Source organism: Centropristis striata, chromosome 5, assembly GCF_030273125.1.
Source record: "Centropristis striata isolate RG_2023a ecotype Rhode Island chromosome 5, C.striata_1.0, whole genome shotgun sequence".
In the NCBI taxonomy this organism is placed as follows: domain Eukaryota; kingdom Metazoa; phylum Chordata; class Actinopteri; order Perciformes; family Serranidae; genus Centropristis; species Centropristis striata.
The window spans coordinates 17,802,903-17,828,462 of record NC_081521.1 but is presented as its reverse complement, the minus strand read 5'-3'; the positions used below and the strand labels follow the sequence as shown (position 1 = coordinate 17,828,462).

The window sequence follows — 25,560 nt, the reverse complement described above, 5'->3', positions numbered from 1 at the left end:
AGTTTTCTAAAAAAGTGCCGAGTAATGGTTGAGTAGAACTGGTGATAAAACACAATAGTAGTATGTAGAGATGGGGGTCTTCAAAGCAGCTAAAGAGCAATATGCCAGTCAGTAATGGAGAGTAATTGATATAAATGTAGGCAGATGTCTAAAAGTGCTGAGTCATGGTTGAGTAGAACCTATGGAGGGAAGTGAGGATTGGGGTGATGTGATGTCTTTTGTTAAAACCAGTGAGAAGCTTCGCTGCTGCGTTCTGAACTAGTTGGAGGCGGGAGAGTGATTTGTGGTTTATGCCAGAGAAGTTACTAATAACCTGCTCTTTGTGTTTTCAGCCCAGCCGGTTCTCCTGAAACAACAGAAAGTCCATAAGAGAGCATACGCAGGAGAAAGCATGATCCTGTCCTGCAACCCTCCACAGAGCTCCACTCCTCCGCACATCCACTGGATGGACAAGAGTGAGTCTGTTTTTATCTCCTGGCTTTGTGTTTTCTGTCCAGACACTCTGTTTCTGGTCTCTGTCCAGTCTTTCTGTCTCCCTGCAGACTGTCTGTCCCTGTAAGTCTCTTGACTCTGAGCAGCTTTGCATGATTTTGTTTGCAGCCGTCATCTCAGCTGAGGCTCCTGTTGGAGGGATTTGCATCTCTGCGCTGCATTGCAGAACATATCCACTCAAACTAATGAATGCAGTACTGTCAGCTGAAGCCTGGGCTCTTAATATTTCTCATTTCTTTCCTTTTTTTTGTCCCCCCGTCTCTCTCACTTTCACTGATGAAGTAGTGCCTTTTAAGTTGTCCGTTTTGTTTAAATCAATACTACAGTGCACTAAAGAGCCGTCCTGCACCAACCTTCACCACTGTTTTTTTGTTGTCCCCTCCTTCCTTCGTTGTACCTGAACCGTCCTGGCTCTGTGTGTGTTTTTTTGTGTTTTAGAAATGGTGCACATCAAGCAGAGTGACAGAGTGATGGTCGGCTTGGACGGGAACTTGTACTTTTCTAATCTTCTAAAGAGCGACACCAGAGACGACTACATCTGCAACGCCCAGTACGCAGCAGCCAGGACGATCCTCCCCGACACCGCTGTCAGACTCACTGTCATGCCCAGTGAGTACTTACACACACACACACACACACACACACACACACACACACATATACACAGATAAAGTGACTAAAAATGAGTTTAGCCCAGTGAGGTTCATTTAAATCTCAATTAACCTAACTCTGAGAAATGATTGGACTGACAGTAATACGTACAGATGGCAAGTTGAACCCTCGGCCTACATGGAGGTTTAAAAAGTATGTTTTCTTTTTAAAATATCCAAAAATACACAGTTCATCATAGAAAGAAGCTTTAAAAACGGGCATTATTGTCGGACTTTGAACTTTCCAACAGTTCTTGAATATATTATCAGTTTCAAACGCTTCCATTAGAAAAAGCAACCAATTTTGATATTTCTATCTGTTATCCTACACAGTATACAATAAAGCGTCTGCACTAACCAGATCCTGTTAAAAACATTAAATTCTGCTCCTCAGAGACACTGTGAAGACATGATTGATTCTGCTGAGACCAATGGTCACGTGACAAATATTCACTGAAAATCCGATTACAAAACTACTTCTTGTGTTTTATCAGTCTGTACTGTAATAAAAATTATCTTTTACAATGCCTAACCAGCAACTTTTTATCCTTACCAAACCTTAGAGAAGTACTTTTGTAAACGACTGCTTTTTTGCTGACTAAATTCAACGAGCTGGAAATTGAAATCCAGATAAATCTAGAAGGCAGAACAGGCCTCTACTCGCTCATTGTTAACCTGATAAGAGCTGATAAATGGCTGTTCAATAATCTGACTGCAGCCAGATCAGATGGAAATTGATGATTGTACTAACATTAACGTTGATGAGTTTAAGCTGAATAAACAAACCATGCTTTATGGAAATATGATATCTAGCACGGAAGAAAAATGACTTAACTTCCAATGAATCCATTACAGTGTGCATTGATTTTACCCTCTTTCTCTCTCTTTCTGCAGGTAATGATGTCACGCAGGGCAGGAAGCCCCACCTCTTCCACCCCGCCGGCACACACACGTCTGTGCTCGCCCTCAGGGAGACCAGCATCATTCTCGAGTGTATCCCCAAAGGCCTGTAAGGATCGGAGAGTGTGTGTGCTGTTAGTGTGTGTGTGTGTGTGTGCACAGGTTCATTCCTGTTGAAGTCATGGTGAAGTTCTCTACATAAACACACTGTACAGACCTTTAAGCTGGCAACAAGTCGGTGCACACTCTCCTAATAACATAACAATACATGTTTATTCTCCAGTTGTTGCATGTTTGAAACTAAATACGACTTCACGTTTAAACAGAGGAGCTACTGTGTATGCAAATTTCCATCATCCAAAATGTAAATAATTATTTATATACATTTATAAGTGAACTGCACACCTCAGAGACTCAGGATGCTCACGATAGCAGAGCAGGGAGCTGCATGTGAGCAGCTCCGACCCGAGTTTGTGAAGTGAATCTCAGCGGACTGTTTGCAGGCCTTCTGGCCCTGTGTGGTGGCGTTTTGAAGCTGATGTTTCCTTGCCGGCTCTGCAGGCCTCTGCTCCAGTGGACCGGCTGGAACAGCAGCAGATCTAGTTGTGTACATCAGCCGTTCTCTTGATGCAGATTTGTCCAGAGTTTGTAAGTAAAGTAGTTGTAAATAAATAACTCACAGGTGGATTGTCTGACCTGGAAACTATCAGGATAACTCCAAAGCTCCTTTATTGGCAGCTGAACTTTTCCTCAGTCTTATCTCTTTATCTAATGCAAATTCAATTTAGATAACAGAATAAAAAAAAACTTGGCTACATGGTGGTGTAGTGGTTAGCACTCTTCCTCACAGCAAGAGGATCGCCGGTTCGACTCCGGCCTTTTTGTTGTTATCATTATATTTGTCCAAACAAATGTGCCTTTAGTTGTACCAGGCATTAAAATGAACAAGAAACTGAAGAAAACGAAGTTGGTCTAAGAATTTTTTCCATGACTGTATGTCCAGAATGTGCAGCAGAACAACATTTCAGGGTTCCTGCTTCCCAAATGGGAAGATTTTCCGCTTTCCCTTTACATTTTTTTAAATAATTTAGTTTGAGTAATTTGATTTTCCCCTTTCATGATTTAAATACATGTTGCAGCTAATTCTTACATACTTTTTAATTAAGTAACATTTGTAACACAGGTGCTCGTTCACCACTTTGCCATTCATTTTTTATTTAATTTTTTCATAATGCAAGCCTTTGATTTTAAACTTGTTTGTGAAACGTCGAAAACAAACTTAATATGAGAAAAAATATGTTTCCCCCAAAAGATAACGGACAATTCAGTTTATCTCTCTCTCTCTCACACACACACACACACACACACTGCTAATCCTTTGTATTAAATCATTAATCTCTCCGTGTCTCGTTGCTGTTTTGTGTTCGCTCTAATTATCCTCCTCCTCCTAGGAGTTCCGTCTCCATGTAATTATAATCTCGTCTTAACGATGAAATAGGATGTTACCTCATTAACAAGATCATCTTTGACCATTCAGCTCTAATTTCCTCCGTATCTCTCTCAATCGCTCCGTGATCAATCCAGTCTCAATCTTTCTCTCTCTGTTCTTCTCTGTTTCTGCAGCCCGACTCCAAAGGTAGAATGGAAGAAGAAGGACGGCAACCTGGACGACACAAGCGGCCAACTGGACGCCAACGACCGCTGGCTTCGCTTCGACAGCATCACCCAGAACGATGACGGCGAGTACGAGTGCAGGGCCTTCAACCTCCACGGCTCCACTGCACACTCCTTCACCCTCACTGTGGAAGGTAGGAGCACCCAGTTACCCTCTGAACCCAGTATGTTAGGTTTGTTGTTTTTTTAAATGGCCAAAAAGCATTTATCATCGATAGAAACTGTAAAAACAGGTGTTATCATCAGTGATTGAACTCTCCGATGGTCCTTGAACAGATGATAGGTTATGAAAGTTTCTGTTAGAAAAAGTGACCAAAACGAAGGTTAAAATGTTGATATTTGTGTCAGAATATCTTTTTTCTACGTGTCGTTTAAAATAAAGCGTTTGCACTAACCAGATCCTGTTAAAAACATTAAATTCTGCTCCTCAGAGACACTGTGAAGACATGATTGATTCTGCTGAGACCACCGGTCACATGACAAATATTGAAATACTGAAAATCTGTTTACACAGAGCTGAGAGGAGTGGACAGGAGAGGCTATTTACACAGAGCAGAGAGGAGAGGACAAGAAAGGCTGTTTACACAGAGCAGAGAGGAGAGGACAGGAGAGGCTATAAACATGACAATACTTTAATGTATAGCTTGCGGAGACACTTTTTTTATATATATTCATGACACTTCTTGGCGCTTGGAATAAATAAATTCCATTTTATTTTTGAAAAATAATTTATCAGAGATTCAGTCAATTCAATTCGAGTTTTTTTCTTTCTTTTTTCTGATTTCTGTCATTCTAACTAACTTCTGCACAAAGACATGTTTGAGTTGTTCCCACTCCTAGTCATGATTGTGCTGATTCCTTAGAGATACAGGACTTATTTTATATTTTATGTATTGCAATGAAATCCAAGGACACGGTGAGGAGAATGTAAAAAGAGCAAAAAACGTCTTGAAACTTGTTATTGGGGTTCAACATGTCTGTTCTTTAGGAGATGATTGTGAAAGGTCAATGAAAACTCTTTGAACATGTTTAAATCACAGTAATTTTATACTTGAGTAACTCACACAGTTGTCTTTGCTGTCTGCAGCCGTTCCGTACTGGGTGAAGGAGCCTGAGAACCTGCAGTACTCTCCCGGAGAAACCGTCCGACTGGACTGTCAGGCTGAAGGCATCCCGACGCCCACCATCACCTGGAGCATCAACGGGCAGCCCGTCTCAGGTACGAGCCCTCTAACCACCTCCTGGTTCTCAGTTAACTTCTGAACTCTTTACTAGTTGTTAGAGGTGGAAGATGATCAACTTATCCTTTATATTTATGGAAGGAAGCTTCTGACCTCAGGCCTAATTTAGTCAACATTTTCTATCACCTTGTCCTGTCTTTTAGAACTTTTAAAGGTTTGACTATATCAGTTTATTACTCAAAGCTCGATGAGATTTCAGGGAAGAGCAGTAATCATTTTCTGGCTCCCGGCAGTCCAACTCATCGGCCCACTTTAACAGAGAACCTCTTAAGATCAGATGAATTAGAAAGGATACTCGGGTTGAGATGGACCTGCCGAAGTCCTCAGCTGACTCCCAGAAAGAGAGGGAGGGAGGGAGAGAGGGAGAGAGAGAAAGGGGGAGTGAGAGGAGGGAGGTGGAGGGATGGATGGAAGGAAGGAAGGAAGGAATAAAGAAGTAAGCAAAAGGAAGGAAGTGAGGGAGAAAGAAAAAGAAGGAAAGGAAAGGATGGTGAGGAGAAAAAGGGAGGAAGACTAAAAATAAATTTGAAGGAAGATTGGAAGTAAGAAGAAAAAGAAATGAAGAAAAGAAGGGAAAGGAGGGAGGGAAGCAAAAGAAGAGAAAAGGAAGGGAGAAAGAAAACTGAAGAAGGATGAAAAGAAAGGACTGAGGAAGGAAATCATAGAAGGATGAAACGGAAGAGGAAAACAAAGGGAGCAAGGTAAAAAGAATGGAAGAAAGAAAGTGAAGGAGAAACAAAGAACTGAGGTAGGAATGAAGGAAAATGAAAGAAGGATAAAAAGAAAGGGAGAGAGGGAGCAATAGAGGAGGAAAGGAGGAAACAAAAAGGATGCAAGGGAGAAATAAAGAAAGGAATTCAGGAGGGACGAAGGGAAGGAGAAACAATGTAACTGAGGTAGAAAGGAAAGAAGGATGAAAAGTGAGAAAGACAAAGAAGCAAGAAATAAAAGAAGGAAAGAAGGAGGGAGGGAAGATGAAAGAAAGTAAAGGAGAGGGAAAGGAAAGAACAAAGTAGAGGAAATTAAATAAAGAAAGAAAAGGAGGAAGAGAGACAGAAATGAAAGAGTGTGAAAACCAAACATGAGCAGCTGTTTCTGTTGGACGTTTCTCTGTGTTCACTCTGTTTCTGTTTGACAAACTTACACACTGTTTCACCTCTTCACCTCCTCCTCTCCTCTCCTCTCCTCTCCTCTCCTCTCCTCTCCTCTCCTCTCCTCTCCTCAGAGGTGGATGTGGAACCTCGGCGGAGCGTGTTTGGCGGCGTGTTGATCCTGCGGGATGTTGTGTTTACTGACACCGCCGTGTATCAGTGTGAGGCCACCAACAAACACGGCTCCGTCCTCGTCAACACCTACCTCTACGTCGTTGGTACGTACGGTTTATACTTTCACTCTGAGCTGCTTGGAAACTTTTTGTACTCTACACGATTCAAATGTTATCGCACTATTGAAATTGGTGCTATCAGCGTAAGAATGGGCGAGTAGGATCTTGCTCCACCTGCTGGTAGGCCAGTAGATCTTAACAGTCATTATCAGTCCTGAAATATACCGTTTATCGTAAAAAGAAAATGTAAAAACAGGCTTTATTGTCAACATTTTACACAGAACAGAGAGGAGAGGACAGGAGAGTCTGTTTACACAGAGCAGAGAGGAAAGGACAGGAGAGGCTGGAAACATGACAATACTTCAATATGTAGAATATGTGGAGACACATTTTTTCCCCCTAATATTCTTGATATGACACTTAATATATTCAGACCATCAGGGAAAAAGCAAGGAATATATTAAATTATAATTAATTTCCATATATGCTGCTCAGTGTATTCGCAGTCATTTAAAGTTCTCCGTCGCTACGACAGATTTCCGTCATTTGGAGTTCACAGAGGCCACTTATGAGATCAATATAGCCGTGTTTTCTTAGGTAAAGATTGGCCGCTGGGAAAGTCTCAGGCCACGCCCTCCCAAATATCCGCTCACTCTGCGTGTCTCCATTACAAAAAGGGCTCCAGAGGGATTTACTAGACTCCAGAGTCGAGGTATGGTTTTCAATAGTAGCGTAATCGCTTACCGTCAGTTTCGACCGTGATCCGTGATCACATGGTAGCCACTGATCATAAACATCATAGTGAATTAACCGGCATCGCTAACTGTGCACAGAGTGTCCGGTGCTTGTTGTAAACAAACAGAGATCGCTAAGTGAACACCTCCTGCAGCAGCAGCACATACACACTGTACTGCTACAGAGCTAACTGTTAGCCTATTAGCAATTTAATTGTGGTGTTGTTTGTTTGATGCTAGTTCTGTTTGTTGGGGGGTTTTTTTAATAAGACAAAGCACTATAGAGATTTGCACCCACTGTTATTTAATCCTGGGGCTGTTTGTTGATGTATTTTTTATTTCTATTTTCATAGGTTTACTTGAAATAATAAGGAAAATAAAAACATGTAATGAAAAGCTATGGAGATGCTTGATTATTTTAGAGAGTAAAGACAAGCTTTGCAACAAAAAAAAATTGAAAAGACAAAAAATGCAATAGATGCAATAGAACAGCTGTTTAAAATCCTCCTCCTGTAAAACAGTATTAGTTGAGCATCTAAATGTGATGGCTGCATTTGGTGCTGAACTCTTATACATTAGTATTTCTTAACCTGGAACATGTTTCACACACTGCACATGACTTGGCTGTAGCGCAAATAAAATTTCAGTCAGAAGATATCTTTTTTAACTTTAATCCATGTGGACATGTAAATAGTCTGTTTGAGTGTATATTGATCTGCCGGTTTTCGATAAAGTAGGTGGTTTTATGGTCCTTATTTTATTATGAGCATACAATTGAAAATCCATCAAAACAGTACAAATGATTGTTAATTATAGTCCTTAGAAAGAAAGAAAATTAGAACCAGCATGTCAGACTTTTATAAATATAAATGTGTACATCTGTATTGAGTGATTATTATTTCTGTGTCCTCAGAGCTCCCTCCTCAAATCCTGTCCTCTGACGGAGTGGTGTACCGAGTCACCGAGGGTGGAGACATCAAGCTGCACTGTGAATCCTTCGGCTCGCCACGACCACACGTCGTATGGTGAGACACACACACACACACACACACACACACACACACACCTAATATAGGTGATACAGGATAACAACTGGAAACCTATTTATTTTATTTGGCTTTTAATATTGATTTATTTTAGTTGATTATTCTTAATGTTCTATCTATTTGCCCTTATTTTTATTTGTTTTATTTTTATTTTTCATTGTAAAGCACTTTTGGATGCATCTCTTGTATGAAAATAGCTCTCTAAATAAATGGTATTTTTATTATTATAGTGATTACTATTATTATAATATTCATAATATTACTAGTATTACTATTATTATTGTTGTTATTATTTTTTATTTTATTATTTTAAAGCTAAATAATGGTTTATAGTGTTGAATTAATAAATAAAAAGTTAAAATTATGTGATTTTTCAACAAGCAATTACAGGTTTATTTCACTGTATTAAAAGAGCTCTATAAATACATTTTATTGTGTTATTATTATTATTATAATTATTATGTTATTACATTCAAAAGATAAAATAAGATAGAGCTGTTAAATTAATAATTAAAATGTTAAATTCTGTGATTTTTCACCAAGCAATTACAGGTTTATTTCACTGTATTAAAAAAGCACTATAAATACATTTTTTAAATTATTATTATTATTATTATTATTATTATTATTTTATTACATTAAAAAGATAAAAGAAGATAGAGCTGTTGAATGAATAAATAAAATGTTAAATTATGTGATTTTTCACCATGCAATCACAGGGTTTTTTTGCACTTTATAAAAAGTGCTCTATATATTTTTTTTAAAATTATAATTATTTAATCACGTTAAAAGGATAAAATAAGATTGAAGTGTTGAATTAATAAATTAATTGTTAAATTATGTGATTTGTCAGGTTTCTTTGCCTCTTTAAGAGAATAAGATTTATATTCTACATCCTGCAAAGAAAGCTTCCTCCAGTTGAGAGGTTGTTTTACAGCCCTTCAACATAATGCTCACAGTGCTTCTACATCCTCCTCTCTAGTCCATCATTTATTGAACTTCTTCCATTTAGTCGCCGATGATGATTCAGGAAGCATACTCTCATTGGCCGAGTTACTGCTGCTGCTGCTGCTGTGGAATTAATTCCTGGGTGTCTAATGTTGGAGTAAAAGAGTCAGGAGGGACGGAGCTGCAGCGACACCTCTCATTAATGTTTCTAACGATCAATATGTGTGTGTGTGTCTCTGCAGGGAGGGTGAGGACGAGCTCCCTCTGCTGGCCAACCCTCATATCTCCCTGCTGCCCAGCGGAACGCTCGAGCTGACCAGTGTCAGTCACGCCGACAGCGGAGAGTACACCTGCTCCGTCATGTACACCAACATCTCCATCACCGCTCACCTGGAGGTCTTCAGTGAGTCAAAGATCATATAAACATACATGCAACATAATGTAAAATATGTTCAACTGAAAGGAATCACTGTGTAGACTGTGTTGGGTTTAGTTACTTTGATTATTTCTCAACTTTACTCAGGAATTGTATGTAAAATCAGGCATTATTGTCGAAATTTGAACTTGAACACGTCATAGGTTAGGAAAGTTTCCATTAAAAAGTGACCAAAACAAAGCTTAAAATTGTGATATTACACAGAACAGAGAGGAGAGGACAGGAGAGGCTGGACATTTGACAATACTTCAATATGTGGAGACACAATTATTTTTTCCAGTATTCATGACACTTGTGGGCACTTGGACAAGTGTTTATATATAAATTCTATCTTATTCCATTTTTTATATACAAGTACACAGAGAGTGTACTGTGTGTAAAACATACTGTATGTTGGTGTTCAGAGGGTTAAACATGGCGTGCACACAATGACCTGTCCTGCTCCTCTTCCTGTCAGATCGGACCGTGATCCTGACAGGTCCTCAGGACGTCCGTGTGCTCAGAGGGAGCAGCGCTCTGCTGGACTGCAGCTTCTACAAAGACCCTCAGCTGGTCGAGACCCAGATCGTCTGGAGGAGAGACGGACAGAAGCTGCAGGAGTCGTTACAAGATGACAAGTAAACACACATACACACACACACATACACACACACACACACGCACACATGAAAACACACACACACACACACACACACATGAACACACACAAATAAAGGCACGCGCACACACAAACATTCACACACACACACACACACACACACATACACACACACACACACACACACACACACACATGAACACACACAAATAAAGGCATGCACACAAACACACACACACACAAGGACACACAAACACAAACACACACATAAACACACACACACAACACACGCGCATACACACACACAAACACACGTACACACATACACATATGAAGACACACACGCACAAACACACATACACACACTCACACACACACACACTGTTTTAGTCACTAAAATATAGCAACACTGACAATATACCTGTGTGTGTGTGTGTGTGTGTGTGTGTGCAGGTACACTATCTTTGACAACGGCACCTTGAAAGTGACAAACGTTCGATCAGACGACAGTGCGCCGTACTCCTGTGAGGTCATCACTGACCTGGACAACGCTAAGGCCAGCGGCTCCATCACTGTCGTAGGTATGTCACCTTGTGTGTGTGTGTGTGTGTGTGTCTGTGTGTCAGTTTGGTTTTCACACTAACAGTCTCGTGTCGGACCCCTCAGCGCGGCCGGACTCTCCCAAAGATCTGTCTCTGTCTGACGTGGACGACCACAGTCTGACCCTCAGCTGGATCCCAGGACACGCACACAACAGCCCCATTATAGGTACCGCACACACACACACACACACACACATCAAATAAAGTTCAGGTACCCCTAAATTGTACTTTGGTACAGTACATGAATTAAATTTATTTTTATATTTTGAATTGTCACCTGCTGCGTTTTGACTTTATTTATCCAATTCAGTCATCACCGCAGCTTTAGATATAGAAAGGGGTGTTACGAAGACATTTAAAAAATAATAATAATAATAATAATAAAATAATAATAATAACAATAATAATAATAATAAACTAAATATATAGTGAACTAAAAATAATCAGAAAATAAATGAATAAATACGAAAATTACACAATAAAAAACAAGAAATTAAATTAATAAGCAAATAACAAGAATAGAAAAAACCTAAGAAACCTAATAAATAACAAGTTAAGAAAATATGAAATGAAAAAACAAAATAATAATTAAATAAGAAAATAATAAGAATATAAAAACCTGAGAAAATGGTGCGTCCCGGTGGCTCACACCGGTAGAGCGCTAACCATGTATGCCATGTGCTGCGGCGGAGCCGGGTTCGAATCGGGCCTGAGCTCCCTTTGCCGCATGTCTTCCCCTCAATCACCCCCTTTCTATCTCTCACTATCAATAAAGCAACAAATGCCAAAAAAATAATCTTTAAAAAAAAAAAAAAAAAAAAAAAACCTAAGAAAATAAATAAATAACAAAATAAGACTATAAAAACAAATTAAAATAAATAAGAAAATAATAAGAATATAAAAACCTGAGAAAATAAATGAATAACAAAATAAGACAATACAAATAAGAAAATAAAAAACAAATAAAGACGAAAATAATAATACAATAACCAAAGAAAATAAATAAATAACAAAATAAGACAATACAAATAAGAAAATAAAAAACAAAAAATAAGAAAATAATAAGAATAAGAAAATAAATGGATAACAAAATAAGACAATAAAAGTAAGAAAATAAAAACAAATGAATAAGAAAATATTAGAATATTAAAAGATAAGAAAATAAATGTAAAACAAAATAAGAAAATAAAAATAAGAAAATAAAAAACAAAAAAGAATTGAATAAGAAAATAAGAACAATATAAAAACCTAAGGAAATAACAAAATTAGAAAATAAAAAACAAATGAAACAATAAATAACAAATATTAAGAATAAAAAAATAAAATAATTAGAATATAAAAACCTAAGAAAATAAATAAATAACAAAATAAGACAATAAAATACAAATAAAGCAATAAATAACAAAATATTAAAAATAAAGAAAGAAATTTAATAATTAATATGATTTAAAAGAAAGACAATAATATTTTTAAATAGATAACAGAGTAAGAGCTGCTGTCACTAACTTGAACTCTTCTAATAAATGTCCGGATCTGCAGTAAGACCAGAACAATCTGGTTTTACTCCTGCTTTGTCAACTTTGTACAGACTCTAAAACCCTCGGAGGCAAATGTGATTCTGGACTTTATAAAAAAAATAATTTAAAGTGAATTAAATCTGCTGCATGTCATTCCGCTCTCTCCTCCCATCTATATTGTCAAATTAAAAAAAAAAATGGCACAAATAAAGACAGAAAGACCTTATACCTGGACCTCTGACAGGATTTAGTATGAAGGGATTTTAACGCCACTGTGTCCGTGTCCTTCCCTCAGAGTTCATCGTGGAGGTCCGGGAGGAGCAGCACACGGAGGAGCGTCTGTGGAAGTGGGAGGAGTGGAAGAAGGTGCCGGGGGACTTCAACCACCTGGAGCTGACCCTCTACCCGTACTGCACCTACCGCTTCAGGGTCATCGCCGTCAACGAGGTGGGCCACAGCGCCCCCAGCGAGCCGTCGGACCACCGCAGCACGCCGCCAGCTGGTCAGCAGGACAGCTAATACGTGTGACTGTCTCTTTAAGACGGGATGTTTCTGTCTTCACTCAGTGTCTGTCTCCTTCCTGCAGTTCCTGACCAGAACCCCACCGGCGTACGCAGCGACACCGCAGACCCAAATCACCTGACCATCACCTGGGACGTGAGTATTTTTTATTTGACAAGTTTTCTTAAATTTAAACTGACCATTTAATTACATACACACTCCTTTTATTTCTGTCTCCCTGTGTGTCTCTGCAGGAGATGGACAGACGCTTACACAACGGCCAGGGCTTCCAGTACAAGGTGTCCTGGCGGAAGGCCGGGGGGACAGACATCCACTGGACCCACGCAGACGTCCTGGCGCCGCCGTTCGTGGTGAACAACACGGGAACGTACACGCCGTTTGAGATCAAAGTCCAGGCCGTGAACTCGATCGGAGACGGACCGCTGCCGGAGCCCGAGATCGGACACTCCGGAGAGGACAGTACGTCACACTTTATTACTTCATAACACCGGCAGGAAACAAGTGTTTGGAATAAAATGTTCAGTGGTGGAAGAAGTAGAAGTACTAATACACACTGTGAAATCACTCCACTACAGTAATAGTCCTGCATTCAAAACTTACTGAATTAAAAGAACAAAAATATCAGAAAATGTACTTAAAGTATAAAAAATAAAAGTACTCGTTCTGCAGATTGTTTTATATATTAGTATAAAGTTACATAAAATGGAAATACTCGAGTAAAGTACCTCAGAATTAAAAGTAAAAGTAGTAATACCTCACTGTGGAAAGACTTAAACTTAAAAGTACAAAAAGTGGGGCGTCCCGGTGGCTCACACTGGTAGAGCGCTTACCACTAAGGCTGAGTCCTTTCTGCGGCGGAGCCGGGTTCGAATCCGGCCTGAGCTCCCTTTGCTGCATGTCTTCCCCTCTATCACCCCCTTTCACTCTATCACTTTCAATAAAGCATAAAAATGCCAAAAATATAATCTTAAAAAAGTAAAATTAGGCTGCTCATAATGCAGAAAAGTCCATTTCACAATAATATATATTTTATTATAGGACTTTCAGCATCAGAAAGTATCTCATGCAATTTTAAAAAATGACTAAATGACTAAAAGTTTTCTGCCAATCAGCTAATTCATTAAATTACGTGTTTAAATAGTTGTTTAAGTTTTGTAAACTCCTTGTGCTTTTTTTATGCAAAAATCTTTATTTATAAAGTAGATAAGTAGTGCAGTGAAAGAACCATATTTTCCTCTGAAATGAAGTGGAGTAGAAGTGAAGTGTCACGGAAAGTAAAGAGTGTTTTTATTATCTATGCTAAGCTAAGCTAACTGGTTGCTACCTTCATATTAGTCTCCCTTGTTCCAACAGCCACCAACTCTGGTTTGGCCAAAACAATTCAGTTAATTCACAGAGTGAGCTGTGAAAATGGCCTCTTTTTGCTACTAGTTCGCTTAATAAGCATACATCTTTTCTACGTTCTGCGATACTTCGAAATGTAAAAAAAATGGAGAGGAATTTATGTTCACCTCAAGTTGTTGAGCAGTCTCACATAACCGGACTTGTCTTCATTATTAACTACATAAAAAAGCCTATACTGCCCTACCAAGCCTGCAGTAACTGCAGTAACTGCAGTAACTAGATTTTTGGTTGAAATTGAGTTGTAACTAAAAATGAACTCCTTTATGTCTGTTTTATCTTGTGGAAAAAGTTTAAGATTTCAATTCTGCTTTATTTCAGAGAAATAATACTGTGATACAGTGTAGCCTTGTATTTCTTCATTGTGTTGAATAGTGAAGACAAGAATAGTAGAAATTATAAGTTTATTTGAAGGGGAAATTATTATCTAGATAGTAATTAAGTAAAAAAAGTGAGATAAAATTATATTTAGACTAAAATATAACATTACTTTATAATATTAAGTCTAAAATACACAAATCTTTAAATGGAATTGTTAAACACTTTTAAAACAACCTTGTAGTTACTGTGTTTGTGCATTACTATTAAATCTTTTTACAGTGATGCAAAACCAGAGTGCAGTAACTACATTTTTGGGGTGAAAGTTTAAATAAAATATATATATAAAAATGACATCATAAATATATGAAGAAACAAGTGTCACATCACTTGCCTACCTATAACCCATTTGGCTAGCCAGTTAAAAAACGTAAAAAAAACAACCTTTTTTCTCTCAGTTTTACCCTTTGCGCAGTTACTGCAGTTAGGTTTTGTAGGGCTGTATAGTGTTATGCTGCAGTGTGCAGGTGTTTGCTGAGCAGCGGGTCACTCTGGATTCTGCGTTCTGGCACCTGGAGCTCTCATGGTCATTCTTTAGAGGCAGAGCATCAAATTATCTGCCCAGAATTGCCCCCTAAAAAAAGCTAAGATAGGCCTGCTCCAAAAAAAGGAGTAAATGTACTTCTCACCACTGTTAACAATTGGTTGAAACTTGCTTAAACTGCTTCATGGTGGAGAAGACTGACCGTCATGTCGTGTGTATGCAGTAAAGCACGAGTGGAGGCTAATTGTTCCCGATAAAGAGCAAAACTGAGTAATTACATCCCTCATAATAAAAAAAGGTCAAAATCCTCTTTTCACACAAGAGAGTCTGGAAATTAAAGACTGAAACCAATGAAACGGCTACACATCGAGGCTCGTTGTGAAAAATGTGTCGATTGTCAACATGAATGAGCCGTTTTGTTGTCGTGAGCGTGTTTACGTGCAGCTTGTTCTGGTCTGAGGGGAGAGGTCAAAGGTCAGGAGCCTCAGAGAGAGACGGACCAGCCAGTTCTGTCCGATAGAAACATGTGGAAAAGTTTTATCGGCGCAAACTGAGAATCAAAAGTAATACAGAAAAAAGTATCAAATTATGTAGAATGGAGCCACTCAGATTGTTTTATATATTCCAAATATATTATTGGATTATTATTATTGATGCACTTATTTAAGCAGCATGTTATTGTTGTAAATGTAGGGCTCATTTTAACTACTTAATATAATTTTATTTAGAATGCTGAATCATTCAAAATTGATCATGTTTTTCACGTTAAATCCCAACAGGAAAGTAGCTAAATCTGTTGGCTAAATGTAGTGGAGTAAACATATAAAGTACAGAACCTGAGTAAATGTGCCGCTGTTATTAAACTGGGTGGCATGTGTCCGTTCTGATTATTTCACTCAGAAATTCAGGAAGATTTTATTTTAAAGCATAAAATAGAAAAGAAGTTTAGAAGAGAACTCATGCAACATGTTTCTTTATTAACCTGCTACAGAAAGGTGATGTCTTAAGCTTGTTTGTTTGTCTGTCAAACAAACAAACAAACAAACAAACAACAACAACAACAAGCAAGTTTTTAATGAAGCTTCCCTCGGTTTGTGAAGGTTCATGTACTTGGCTGAGGAGTTCAGGGTTCCTCCAGCAAGCAAATATTGTTTTTTAATTTAAAAATAACAATATGATAATAATGTAATTAAAAATAATTCAATAAAATTGACAATCACTGCACTGTAAACACATATTTATATAATTTAATTTATATGTGCAATATTCTCTGTGCAATGGTCCATATTCACCTATATAATGTTCCTAAAGTTTATTTTTGTTTTAATTGTTAATACTTTTTTATATTTTTACTTGTTTATTTGCAAATAACTCTCTTATATTTCTAGTTTATACCGTTGTTTACTATTTATTGTTTTTTTGCTATCCACTTTGCTGCTGTAACTCTTGAAATTTCCCCGTAGTGGAACTAATAAAGGAAATCAATCAAATAAATCAATCAAAATTACTTTATTTATCCCCGAGGGGAAATTCAGTTAGTCTGGTAACTCTGGTTGAACGAGACAGCCTGATGGCTGTAGGAGCGAAGGATCTTTTGAATCTCTCCGTCCTGCAACGGAGAGAGAGGAGCCGTCCACTGCTGTTTTTTTGGTCCATAAAGGTTTATTCTAGCAGAAGATCCGGGTATTTTAAGATGGCCTGGAACATCTTGACAGTGCATCTCACCACCACCTCCTCCAATGTGACCAACCTGGCTTAGAACTTAGCACCACCTCCATGTCCACCCAACAGGTATTCACTGGTTGAAGAGGGGGCTTGAACCTGCGGAAATCTCTGATCATTTCCTTAGTCTTTGAGGTGTTCAGTAGGAGATAGTTCTTGTGACTCCAGTCACTGAAGACTCCCTATATTCAGATTCCTGTCCATTCCTGATACACGCCACAATAGCAGTGTCGTCGGAGTACTTCTGGATGTGGCAGGAGTCAGAGTTGTATTTAAAGTCCCCTGTGTACAGAGTGAACAGGAATGGAGCCAGAACAGTCCCTTGTGGAGCCCCTGTGCTGCTCATTAATGTCCCAGAAACACAGTTCCCCAATCTGACATACTGTGGTCTTCCTGTCTGGTAATCTGTGATCCAGGAGATGAAGGAAAGATCCACTCCCATCTCTGTGAGCTTGTTTTTGAGTATGTTGGGTTAAATGGTGTTGAAGCCGCTTGAAAAATCAAAGAACATGATTCTCACATGAGCACCAGTTTCCTCCAGATGAGCCAGGGCACGGTGAAGCATGTAGAGGACAGCATCGTTCACTCCCATGTGTTGTTTGTATGCAAACTGCAGGGGGTCGAGTTTGTCTTTGACTTCAGCTCTCAGTAGGCGTAGAATCAGCCGCTCCAAGGTCTTCATGATGTTAGAAGTGAGGGCTACTGGTCTGTAGTCATTAAGTTCAGCTGGACATTTTATTTTTGGTACCGGCACCATCTGGTCCAGCAGCCTTCCCAGAGCAAAGTCTTCCCTGTTCCAACCTCACCCCCATCTCTGTGACAGACAAATCTTAATTCTAATTTAAAAAAATCACTTTCACACATATTTGTGTGCAGAAAGTTTAAAAAAACATGAACAATATTTAATATTTGACCACTTATTTGTTAAATTTGCAACCTGGGATCACATTTGCAACATTTAAAATTATCTGTTGAGCGTGATTGTGTTAAAAAAACCCATCATTTTCTAAATTAATTGTTGTGTCTCTCTCTGTCTCAGAGCCTTCAGAAGCTCCCACTGGAGTCAGCACCAGTGTGACGAACACAACGGTCAGAGTGACGTGGAATGAAGCCAAGAGCGTCCGAGGTCTGCTGCTGGGATACAAGGTACCGATGATCACAACAAGTCATCTCTACAGAAGGCTTCAGCGCTCTGTTAGCACAGAAATACTATATTTTAATATATATATAGTATGGGTGATTCTCATGAACATGGTACAGCTCATAGCAAAAATCCAAGAGCATTGAATACATATTTTCTTTGACCCTTTATTACGTATACAATCTAAATTTGCAGCTCTATGGAATCAGCACAATCATGGTTAGAAGTGGGAACAACTCAAACATGTCTTTGTGCAGAATAACACATTTAGAATGACAAAAATAGAATTTTTCTGATTCATTACATTTTCAAAATTGGAAAAAAATGGAGTGTATATAAAAACACTTTTCCAAGTGCCTTCAAGTGTCATGATTATTGGGGGGGGGGGGGGGGGGGGGAATGGTGTCTCAGCATATTGAAGTATTGTCATGTTTCCAGTCTCTCCTCTCCTCTCCTCTCTGCTCTGTGTAAACAGTCTCTCCTGTCCTCTCCTCTTTGCTCTGTGTAAACAGCCTCTCCTGTCCTCTCCTCTCTGCTCCGTGTAAACAGCCTCTCCTGTTCTCTCCTCTCTGCTCTGTGTAAACAGCCTCTCCTGTCCTCTCCTCTTTAAATGACACATATAGAGTAAAGTGATTCTGACAGCATCATCACAATTTTAAGCTTCATTTTAGTTACTTTTTCTAACAAAAACTTTTGTAAGCTGTGATCTGTTCAAGGACCGTTGGAAAGTTCAAATCACAATGATAATGCCTGTTTTTACAGTTTCGTTCTGCGATAAACGGTTGATAAATGTTTGGGTTTTTTGTTTGATAAAAGACTTTAAATGATTAATCACTCATCAAAATTTGTCAAGCAGAGCAAATGATTAGTCGCTGATTCTGGGTTGAGCTTAATTTTATTTAATCTTTGTGTTAGATCCACATCAGGTGGCTGGGTCCGGTCGGGCATCGGGCCCGGAGGTCTCCTGGAGAAGTGCACCAGAAGGAGGAGAGAGTGGAGCCGGAGAAGGAGAAGGAGCGAGTGGTGGTGGTCCACGGCACAAAGACGTGGGAGGAGGTGACGGGGCTGCGGTACTATTCTCAATACGAGCTGTTCGTCTCTGCCTTCAACAGCAAAGGAGAGGGCCCGCGGTCCACAGCGCACCACTGCAGCACACCAGAGGGAGGTGAGTGTGTGTTCTACGGATGACAACAGAGAACTCGAGATGCATTTTTTTCCAGATAAGGTGGCAAGACAAGGTGTATGAACCCTTTGAAATGACCTCATTTCCTGCATTCATTTGTCATAAAATGTGATCTGATCTGCACCTCAGTTCCGGTTCCGAATCGGCCGCTCAAAAAGGCGGAGTTTCTTTTTTGAAGCCATGCAAAACTCACAAATTTACGAGAAAAAAGCACACATTTACGAGAAAAAACTCACAAATTTATGAGAAAAAAATCACAAATTTGTGAGAAAAAAATCTGAAATATATGAGAAAAAACTCACAAGTTCACGAGAAAAAACTCACAAGTTCAAAAAAAACAAAAATCACACATTTACTAGAAAAAAACTAAAAAATTAGAGAGAATAAAACTCACAAATTTAATAGAAAAAAATAGGGGAAAAAATCACAAATATGTGAGAAAAAAACACAAATTTTATGAGAAAAACCTCAAAAATATATGACAAGAAAGCTCACAAATTTCAGAGAAAAAAATCACAAATTTACAAGAAAAACCTCACAAATTTAAGAGATTGGTTCACTTTGCAAGGTTTGATTGACTGCTCGCATTTCTACTGTTCGCTTCAGGAAGAGAGAAAGAAAAAAATTAGTGGAGTTATACGAAGCACAAGCAGTCGTGTTGGGTTTATAAATTAAATCCATTTATCCCAAATTTGGTAGAATTTGTGTTTTTGGACCCTCAAAGAAAAGGTCAGTTGTCCTGTATTTGCAATAATGTTTTTTTTTTTAGACTTGATGCAGATCAGATCACATTTTATGACAAATTAATGCAGAAAACAAGGTAATTTCAAAGGGTTCACATACTTTTTTGCTGCTGGATGCTAACATGTCCCCATGTGTGCGCGCAGCGCCTGGTCCTCCATCTTCTTTGAGGTTCGAGAGTCCTTCAGAGACGTCCCTGGTCCTCTACTGGACGCCTCCAGAGGAAACCAACGGCATCCTGCTGGGATACATGGTGCAGTATCAGGGTAAGGTCTAAAACACGACTCCTCCAGCCCTGCCTTCAGCTCCTCTCTAAAGTTCTGGCTTTAAGGTCCACAACAAGAGATAAGGTCAAATACATTTTGTATAAAAATATAGAACTAGAAGTTCTCCTCATTTTACCTCTTAAATGCTATATTTATAACTAACATTTAGAATTAATTTAGCTTTTTGAAAGCAAAAATGTCTTTTCTGATCTGATTTTTTTCTGATTTCATTTTTGTGTTCAAAATGTTGATCCAGTAAGACAAAGTGAAGAAATAACTATCATATACAGTCATGGAAAAAAATTATTAGACCACCCTTGTTTTCTTCAATTTCTTGTTCATTTTAATGCCTGGTACAACTAAAGGTACATTTGTTTGGACAAATATAATGATAACAACAAAAATAGCTGATAAGAGTTTAATTTAAGAGCTGATATCTAGACATTTTCCATGTTTTTCTTGATAACAATTTCGGTCATTATCAATAAAACCATGGAAAATGTCTTGATATCAGCTCTTAAATTCATCTCTTATCAGCTTTTTTTGTTGTTATTGTTATATTTGTCCAAACAAATATACCGGGCATTCAAAGAAGAAATTGAATTGGAAATTGGTCTAATCATTTTTTCCATGACTATAGGTGTGGCTGTGCTAAAAACAGTGATGCCGACATGGAATGGGAAACATTTTTTAAAGTTTATATACAGGCAGAATGAAAAGGAGTCAAAAACTTTAACTTTTTCATTACTTTAACAATTATCAAAATTATTTTTATAGGGGTTTTTTTTCAGTTGATTACCTAATTGAGAGTCGACTTATCGTTGCAGCTCTAAAGTGTAAAATAGTTTAAAATGGAAAAACTCAATAAATTGTAAAGTTGTACAGTAGTTGAGTAAAAAGTGCTTGTTTTTCTCCCTGGCTGGTGTTTTGTGTGCAGCGGTGGAGAGCAAAGAAGATGGTGCGAATCCTTGGCGGATGGAGATGATTGATGATCCCAGTGTGACTTACACCGGGTTGTATAATCTGGACCCTAACAAACAGTACATCTTCAAAGTGATCGCACACACCGCCCGCGGAAATGGGCCGCCCATCACCGAGATGGGCGCCACCCTGCTGGAAGGAGGTGAGAGGACACTGAGTTTGTTTGCAATGACTTCAAACTTAATTTCATGTTTATTTATTAAAAACTTTTGCCTGTCTGTGTTCCTTCAGTTCCACCAACCAACATCACCATCAACGCCAGCAACACGTCGCTAAACCTGAGCTGGGTGCCCGGAGAGAGGAACAGGAACCACGGCTTCACCATCCACTACACTCGCACAGGTCAGAGAGGAGAGGAGAGGAGAGGAGAGGAGAGGAGGAGAGGAATCAAGGAGAGGAGGGGAGGAGCAGCTTTTTACTTCTGATAAGTTGTCTGCCGACACTTCTGCTGCTTGAGATGGAAACATTTCAACACGTTGGAGGAAAAGAAAGATGTTTGATAGGAAAAGAGGAAAGGAGAAAGGAATATGACTAATCTATCCTGAAACTAACAAAGTCTCACACATTTGAGAGAAAAACACATCAAAAATTTGCCAACAAAACAAAATGTCACAACTTTACTAGAAAAAAAATATACACGAGAAAAACTCACAAATTTGAAAGAAAGAAATCACAAATTTACAAGACAATACCTCACAAATATTAACTAGAAAACTCACAAATTCAGAGAAATAAATTCACAAATTTAAGAGATTGGTTCACTCTGCAAGGTCAGTTTTTTCAAAGAATATTACTCCCTCCTCTGAGAAAGAAAATTAAATGAATGGAGTTATACAAAGCCTGCTCGTGTTGGGGTTAAAAAAAAGTTGGTAGAATTTTTATTTTTGGTCCCTCAAAGAAAAGTTTTCAGTTTTATTATTCCGTTCCAGTTTTCACATGTAGTTCGTCCTGGATTCAGCCACAGACTTGTGATGGATTTTTTCACTCACTGCCAAAAGTAAACGGTCTTAAGGGTATCTGAGTCTTGATTATCATGTTTCATATTTTGTGAATATATAAACTCAGTGTGGGACGTTTCTGTTTGTCTCAGGGGTGACGTGGGAGGAGTCGGAGGTGGTGAACTCCACGCAGGGTTTCTACTCTCTGAAAGGCCTCAAACCTGCGTCAGCCTACGATCTCAAGATAATGCTGGGAAACATGACTCATTGGAAAACTTCTACGGCCACCAGCGGACCAGGTAAACACACACTGTTTAAATCAATATTAAACTTAAATACTAGAATAATCTGACCATGAAGAAGCACAGTAACTAATGTGTTTTTATAAAATATTTTTATCCATACAAAAATATAAATAGTTGGGAAATTCTTTCACAGCAGCTTTAATACAGACGTATAAAGATTTAAACAAATAAAAGAAAGAAATAAGAAAAAAAATAAGAATAGAAAAAAATAACAAAATTGAAAAAACTGAAAATGAAAAAAATAAGAAAATAGATAAATTAATTAGAAAATGCAAAAAATAGAAAATAAAAAATAGACAATTCATTTTCTTATTTTTTTTTATTTTCTATTTTTTCTATTTTCTTAATTAAGAAGAAAATGTAAAAAAAAAATAGAACATTTAAAAAATAAGAAAATAAATAAGTAATTAGATATGAAAATACAAATATAAATAAATTCAAAAACAAAAAAAGTACAAAAATGATTTAAGGTAAGGTAAGTAAGGTTCCTTTTTTAAGAATAATCACACTTTTAATCATTATAACCTTCAAAAACATCCTTTTACAAGTCTTTCAACACATATCAAGATTTTATCTTCCTCTGCTCGACATTACTTCTGTCTTCAGTCTGGTCATTAAAGTGATTGCTCACTGTGTCTCAGGTTACAGCTCTCTCACACACACTCTATTGGATTAAATGCATACATTATTTTATAATATTTTCTCTCCGTCCCTCAGAGCCGTCGGCGATGCCCGGTGGGTTCGCCACTCAGGGCTGGTTGATCGGACTCATCAGCGCCATCGTGCTGCTGGTGCTCATCCTGCTCATCCTCTGCCTCATCAAACGCAGGAAGGGAGGCAAATACGCAGGTGAGACACACACACACACACACACACACACACACACACTCTTTGCCAAAAATGTTTGCCTCGAGGTGCAGACTTTTGTCCGTTGTCAGCAGTTTGATGTTTCGTCCCACAGTGAAGGACAAAGAAGACAAGGAGGTGGACTCTGAGGCTCGGCCCATGAAGGATGAGACCTTCGGAGAGTACAGGTGAGTGTTTCCTCTCCACGTCAAATTTATATTCTTCACTGAGGGAAACATGAACATCAGAGAGTAACGACTCCTGATGGACGACAGATTGTCCCAGAAATAAGTGTGATAAATTGTTATTGTCATTTTAACACCATTTAACCCTCTGAACCTCAAGAGCTGTTTCATCATTTTCCATTCTACTCTCTGTGTCCTTGTTTTTTACTGCAACATGTAAGATCTGTATAAATCTACAAGTCCTGCAGCTCTATGGAATCAGCACAATCATGACCACAGTGAATGTGTTCATCCTAATCCCATTTACCTCCTAACCTCTGCTTCACATGTTAAAACCTTTTTTTTAAATGGAATTTCAACTTACTAATACCTAGTTTAGTGTTTTTTAACTAATATCTTGCCTGCCTCAGCTCTAACGTTTCCTCACATTTCCTTCCCTCACGCTCTGCCTGCAGATCTCTGGAGAGGTGAGGAAGTCAACCGCTTCTCTTTAACTCTTTAACTCTTCAACGTGCATGTTTCACTGTCATTTACAAGAATAATTTCCTTCATGTTCACCTGACGTCTGGAGAGATTAAGAATATTTCTATTTCTGCAGCGCTAATTCCATCAGGACACGCAGGTCATGTCAGGTGTTTCACTTATAAGACGACTTTTAATGCAGAAAAAATGTGGGGGGAAAATACAAAATGAATAAAAAAATGTGTGAGTATATATATATATACACACACACACACAATATTTATGTTTCATTTATTATTATATTTTTAATAATTATAATACATAATATTTTATTCATACATAAATAATTTAATAAAATGTTTTTTATACATACCAAAATATATTCAATATATTGATATATTCTTATGTATATTTATATAAACTTTTAGACTTTATTCATCCCACAGTTGGGAAATTCATTCACAGCAGCTTTAATACAGACAGATAAAGATAAAAATAATAATAATAAATAAATGAGTAAGTAAATGGAAAATTAAAAAAAATCCGAAAATAAATATATAAGAGGAAAAAAAAAGAAAATACAAAAAATACAAAATGAAAACATAAGAAAATAAAAAATATAAATACACAAGAAAATAGAAAAAATATCAATTTTAAAAAGAAAATAAATAGATAAGAAAATAGAAAATTTAAAAAATAATTAATAAGAAATTACAAAAAAAAATAGCAAATGAAAGAAATAAGACAATAAATAAAAAATAGATAGGGAAATACAAATATAAGATACACATAATTAATTAAATAAATAAATACAAAAAGTAATAAAAGAAATTTAGAAATAAAGAAGAAATAAAGAAAATAGAAAATAAAAGAAATATATAATACTATGTTATAAGTTTAAAGTAGTATAAAATTGAAATATTATTATATTAATATTAAATATTTAATGTGTGTGTGGTCCCTCAGTGATGCAGATGAGAAGCGCTCTGACAGCCAGCCATCTCTGTGCGGGGAGAGTAAGCTGGGCAGCGACGACTCCCTGGCGGAGTACGGGGACAGCGTGGACATCCAGTTCAACGAGGACGGATCCTTCATCGGACAGTACAGCGGCCGCGGGCCCGTCCCGCACGGCCACGAGAGCTCTGGCCCCGCCTCCCCCGTTAACGCCGTCCCGCCTCCCCCCATCGCCCCGTCCATGTCGAGCATCCTGAACCGGCCCAGCTAGACACACACACACACACACACACACACACACACACACACACTGCCTGCAACACAACACAAAGGGAAAGACCACTCCTGACTCCACTGCCTGTAATGTTATAGTGCAAACACACACACACACACACACACACACACACTGAATCATTACATTCCACAGGTTTATGCAGTGAAGCTGTTTACAGGATGTCTCACCTTTTATACTCCAAGTTTACACACACACACACACACACACAGAAATACACACACACACACACACACACACACACACACACACCTACGAGCAAACACATCAAATCAGAATCACTCTTCTTCAGAAAGAAGGACAGAAAGAGGTGGAGGACAGGATCCAGCTGCACCAGCTGTTCAAAAAATTTAAAACAGCAGTTCCAGCTGTCAATCATAACAGCACAGCTCCGTTTTATGGAATCAAATAACTGATTAAATCAACACTGATCAGAAAAACGAACATACATCAGTGCGATAAGACCGACCTAAACTGACAGAAACATTTATGTGACCTGTACTTTATGTACTGTACTGTACTTCAGTCATTACTATATACAGTCATGGAAAAAAATATTTGACCACCTTGTTTTCTTCAGTCTCTTGTTCATTTTAA

The 25,560-nt window shown here is 38.1% G+C and overlaps 1 protein-coding gene across 2 annotated transcripts in view; it reads left to right on the top strand.

Moving 5' to 3' along the window:
* The window catches only part of LOC131971468 (neural cell adhesion molecule L1.1-like), a 59,788-nt gene extending 34,632 nt beyond the window's left edge, over nucleotides 1-25,156 (top strand). Inside the window, exons 5-27 of one of the 2 annotated variants that reach the window (XM_059332946.1) lie at nucleotides 333-455; nucleotides 931-1,101; nucleotides 2,037-2,151; nucleotides 3,666-3,850; nucleotides 4,804-4,935; nucleotides 6,183-6,326; nucleotides 7,929-8,040; nucleotides 9,252-9,412; nucleotides 9,903-10,062; nucleotides 10,497-10,624; nucleotides 10,710-10,811; nucleotides 12,458-12,664; nucleotides 12,749-12,819; nucleotides 12,918-13,143; nucleotides 17,709-17,815; nucleotides 18,726-18,975; nucleotides 19,881-20,000; nucleotides 20,938-21,123; nucleotides 21,213-21,323; nucleotides 22,072-22,218; nucleotides 22,942-23,073; nucleotides 23,186-23,258; nucleotides 24,684-25,156. In XM_059332946.1, coding sequence (XP_059188929.1) covers nucleotides 333-455; nucleotides 931-1,101; nucleotides 2,037-2,151; nucleotides 3,666-3,850; nucleotides 4,804-4,935; nucleotides 6,183-6,326; nucleotides 7,929-8,040; nucleotides 9,252-9,412; nucleotides 9,903-10,062; nucleotides 10,497-10,624; nucleotides 10,710-10,811; nucleotides 12,458-12,664; nucleotides 12,749-12,819; nucleotides 12,918-13,143; nucleotides 17,709-17,815; nucleotides 18,726-18,975; nucleotides 19,881-20,000; nucleotides 20,938-21,123; nucleotides 21,213-21,323; nucleotides 22,072-22,218; nucleotides 22,942-23,073; nucleotides 23,186-23,258; nucleotides 24,684-24,942 — 3,422 coding nt within the window. In that variant the 3' untranslated portion in view covers nucleotides 24,943-25,156. The remainder of the gene's footprint in view (nucleotides 1-332; nucleotides 456-930; nucleotides 1,102-2,036; nucleotides 2,152-3,665; nucleotides 3,851-4,803; nucleotides 4,936-6,182; nucleotides 6,327-7,928; nucleotides 8,041-9,251; nucleotides 9,413-9,902; nucleotides 10,063-10,496; nucleotides 10,625-10,709; nucleotides 10,812-12,457; nucleotides 12,665-12,748; nucleotides 12,820-12,917; nucleotides 13,144-17,708; nucleotides 17,816-18,725; nucleotides 18,976-19,880; nucleotides 20,001-20,937; nucleotides 21,124-21,212; nucleotides 21,324-22,071; nucleotides 22,219-22,941; nucleotides 23,074-23,185; nucleotides 23,259-24,683) is intronic. The other variant, XM_059332947.1, reaches the window with a different exon arrangement.
* The last annotated feature ends 404 nt before the right edge of the window (nucleotides 25,157-25,560 follow it).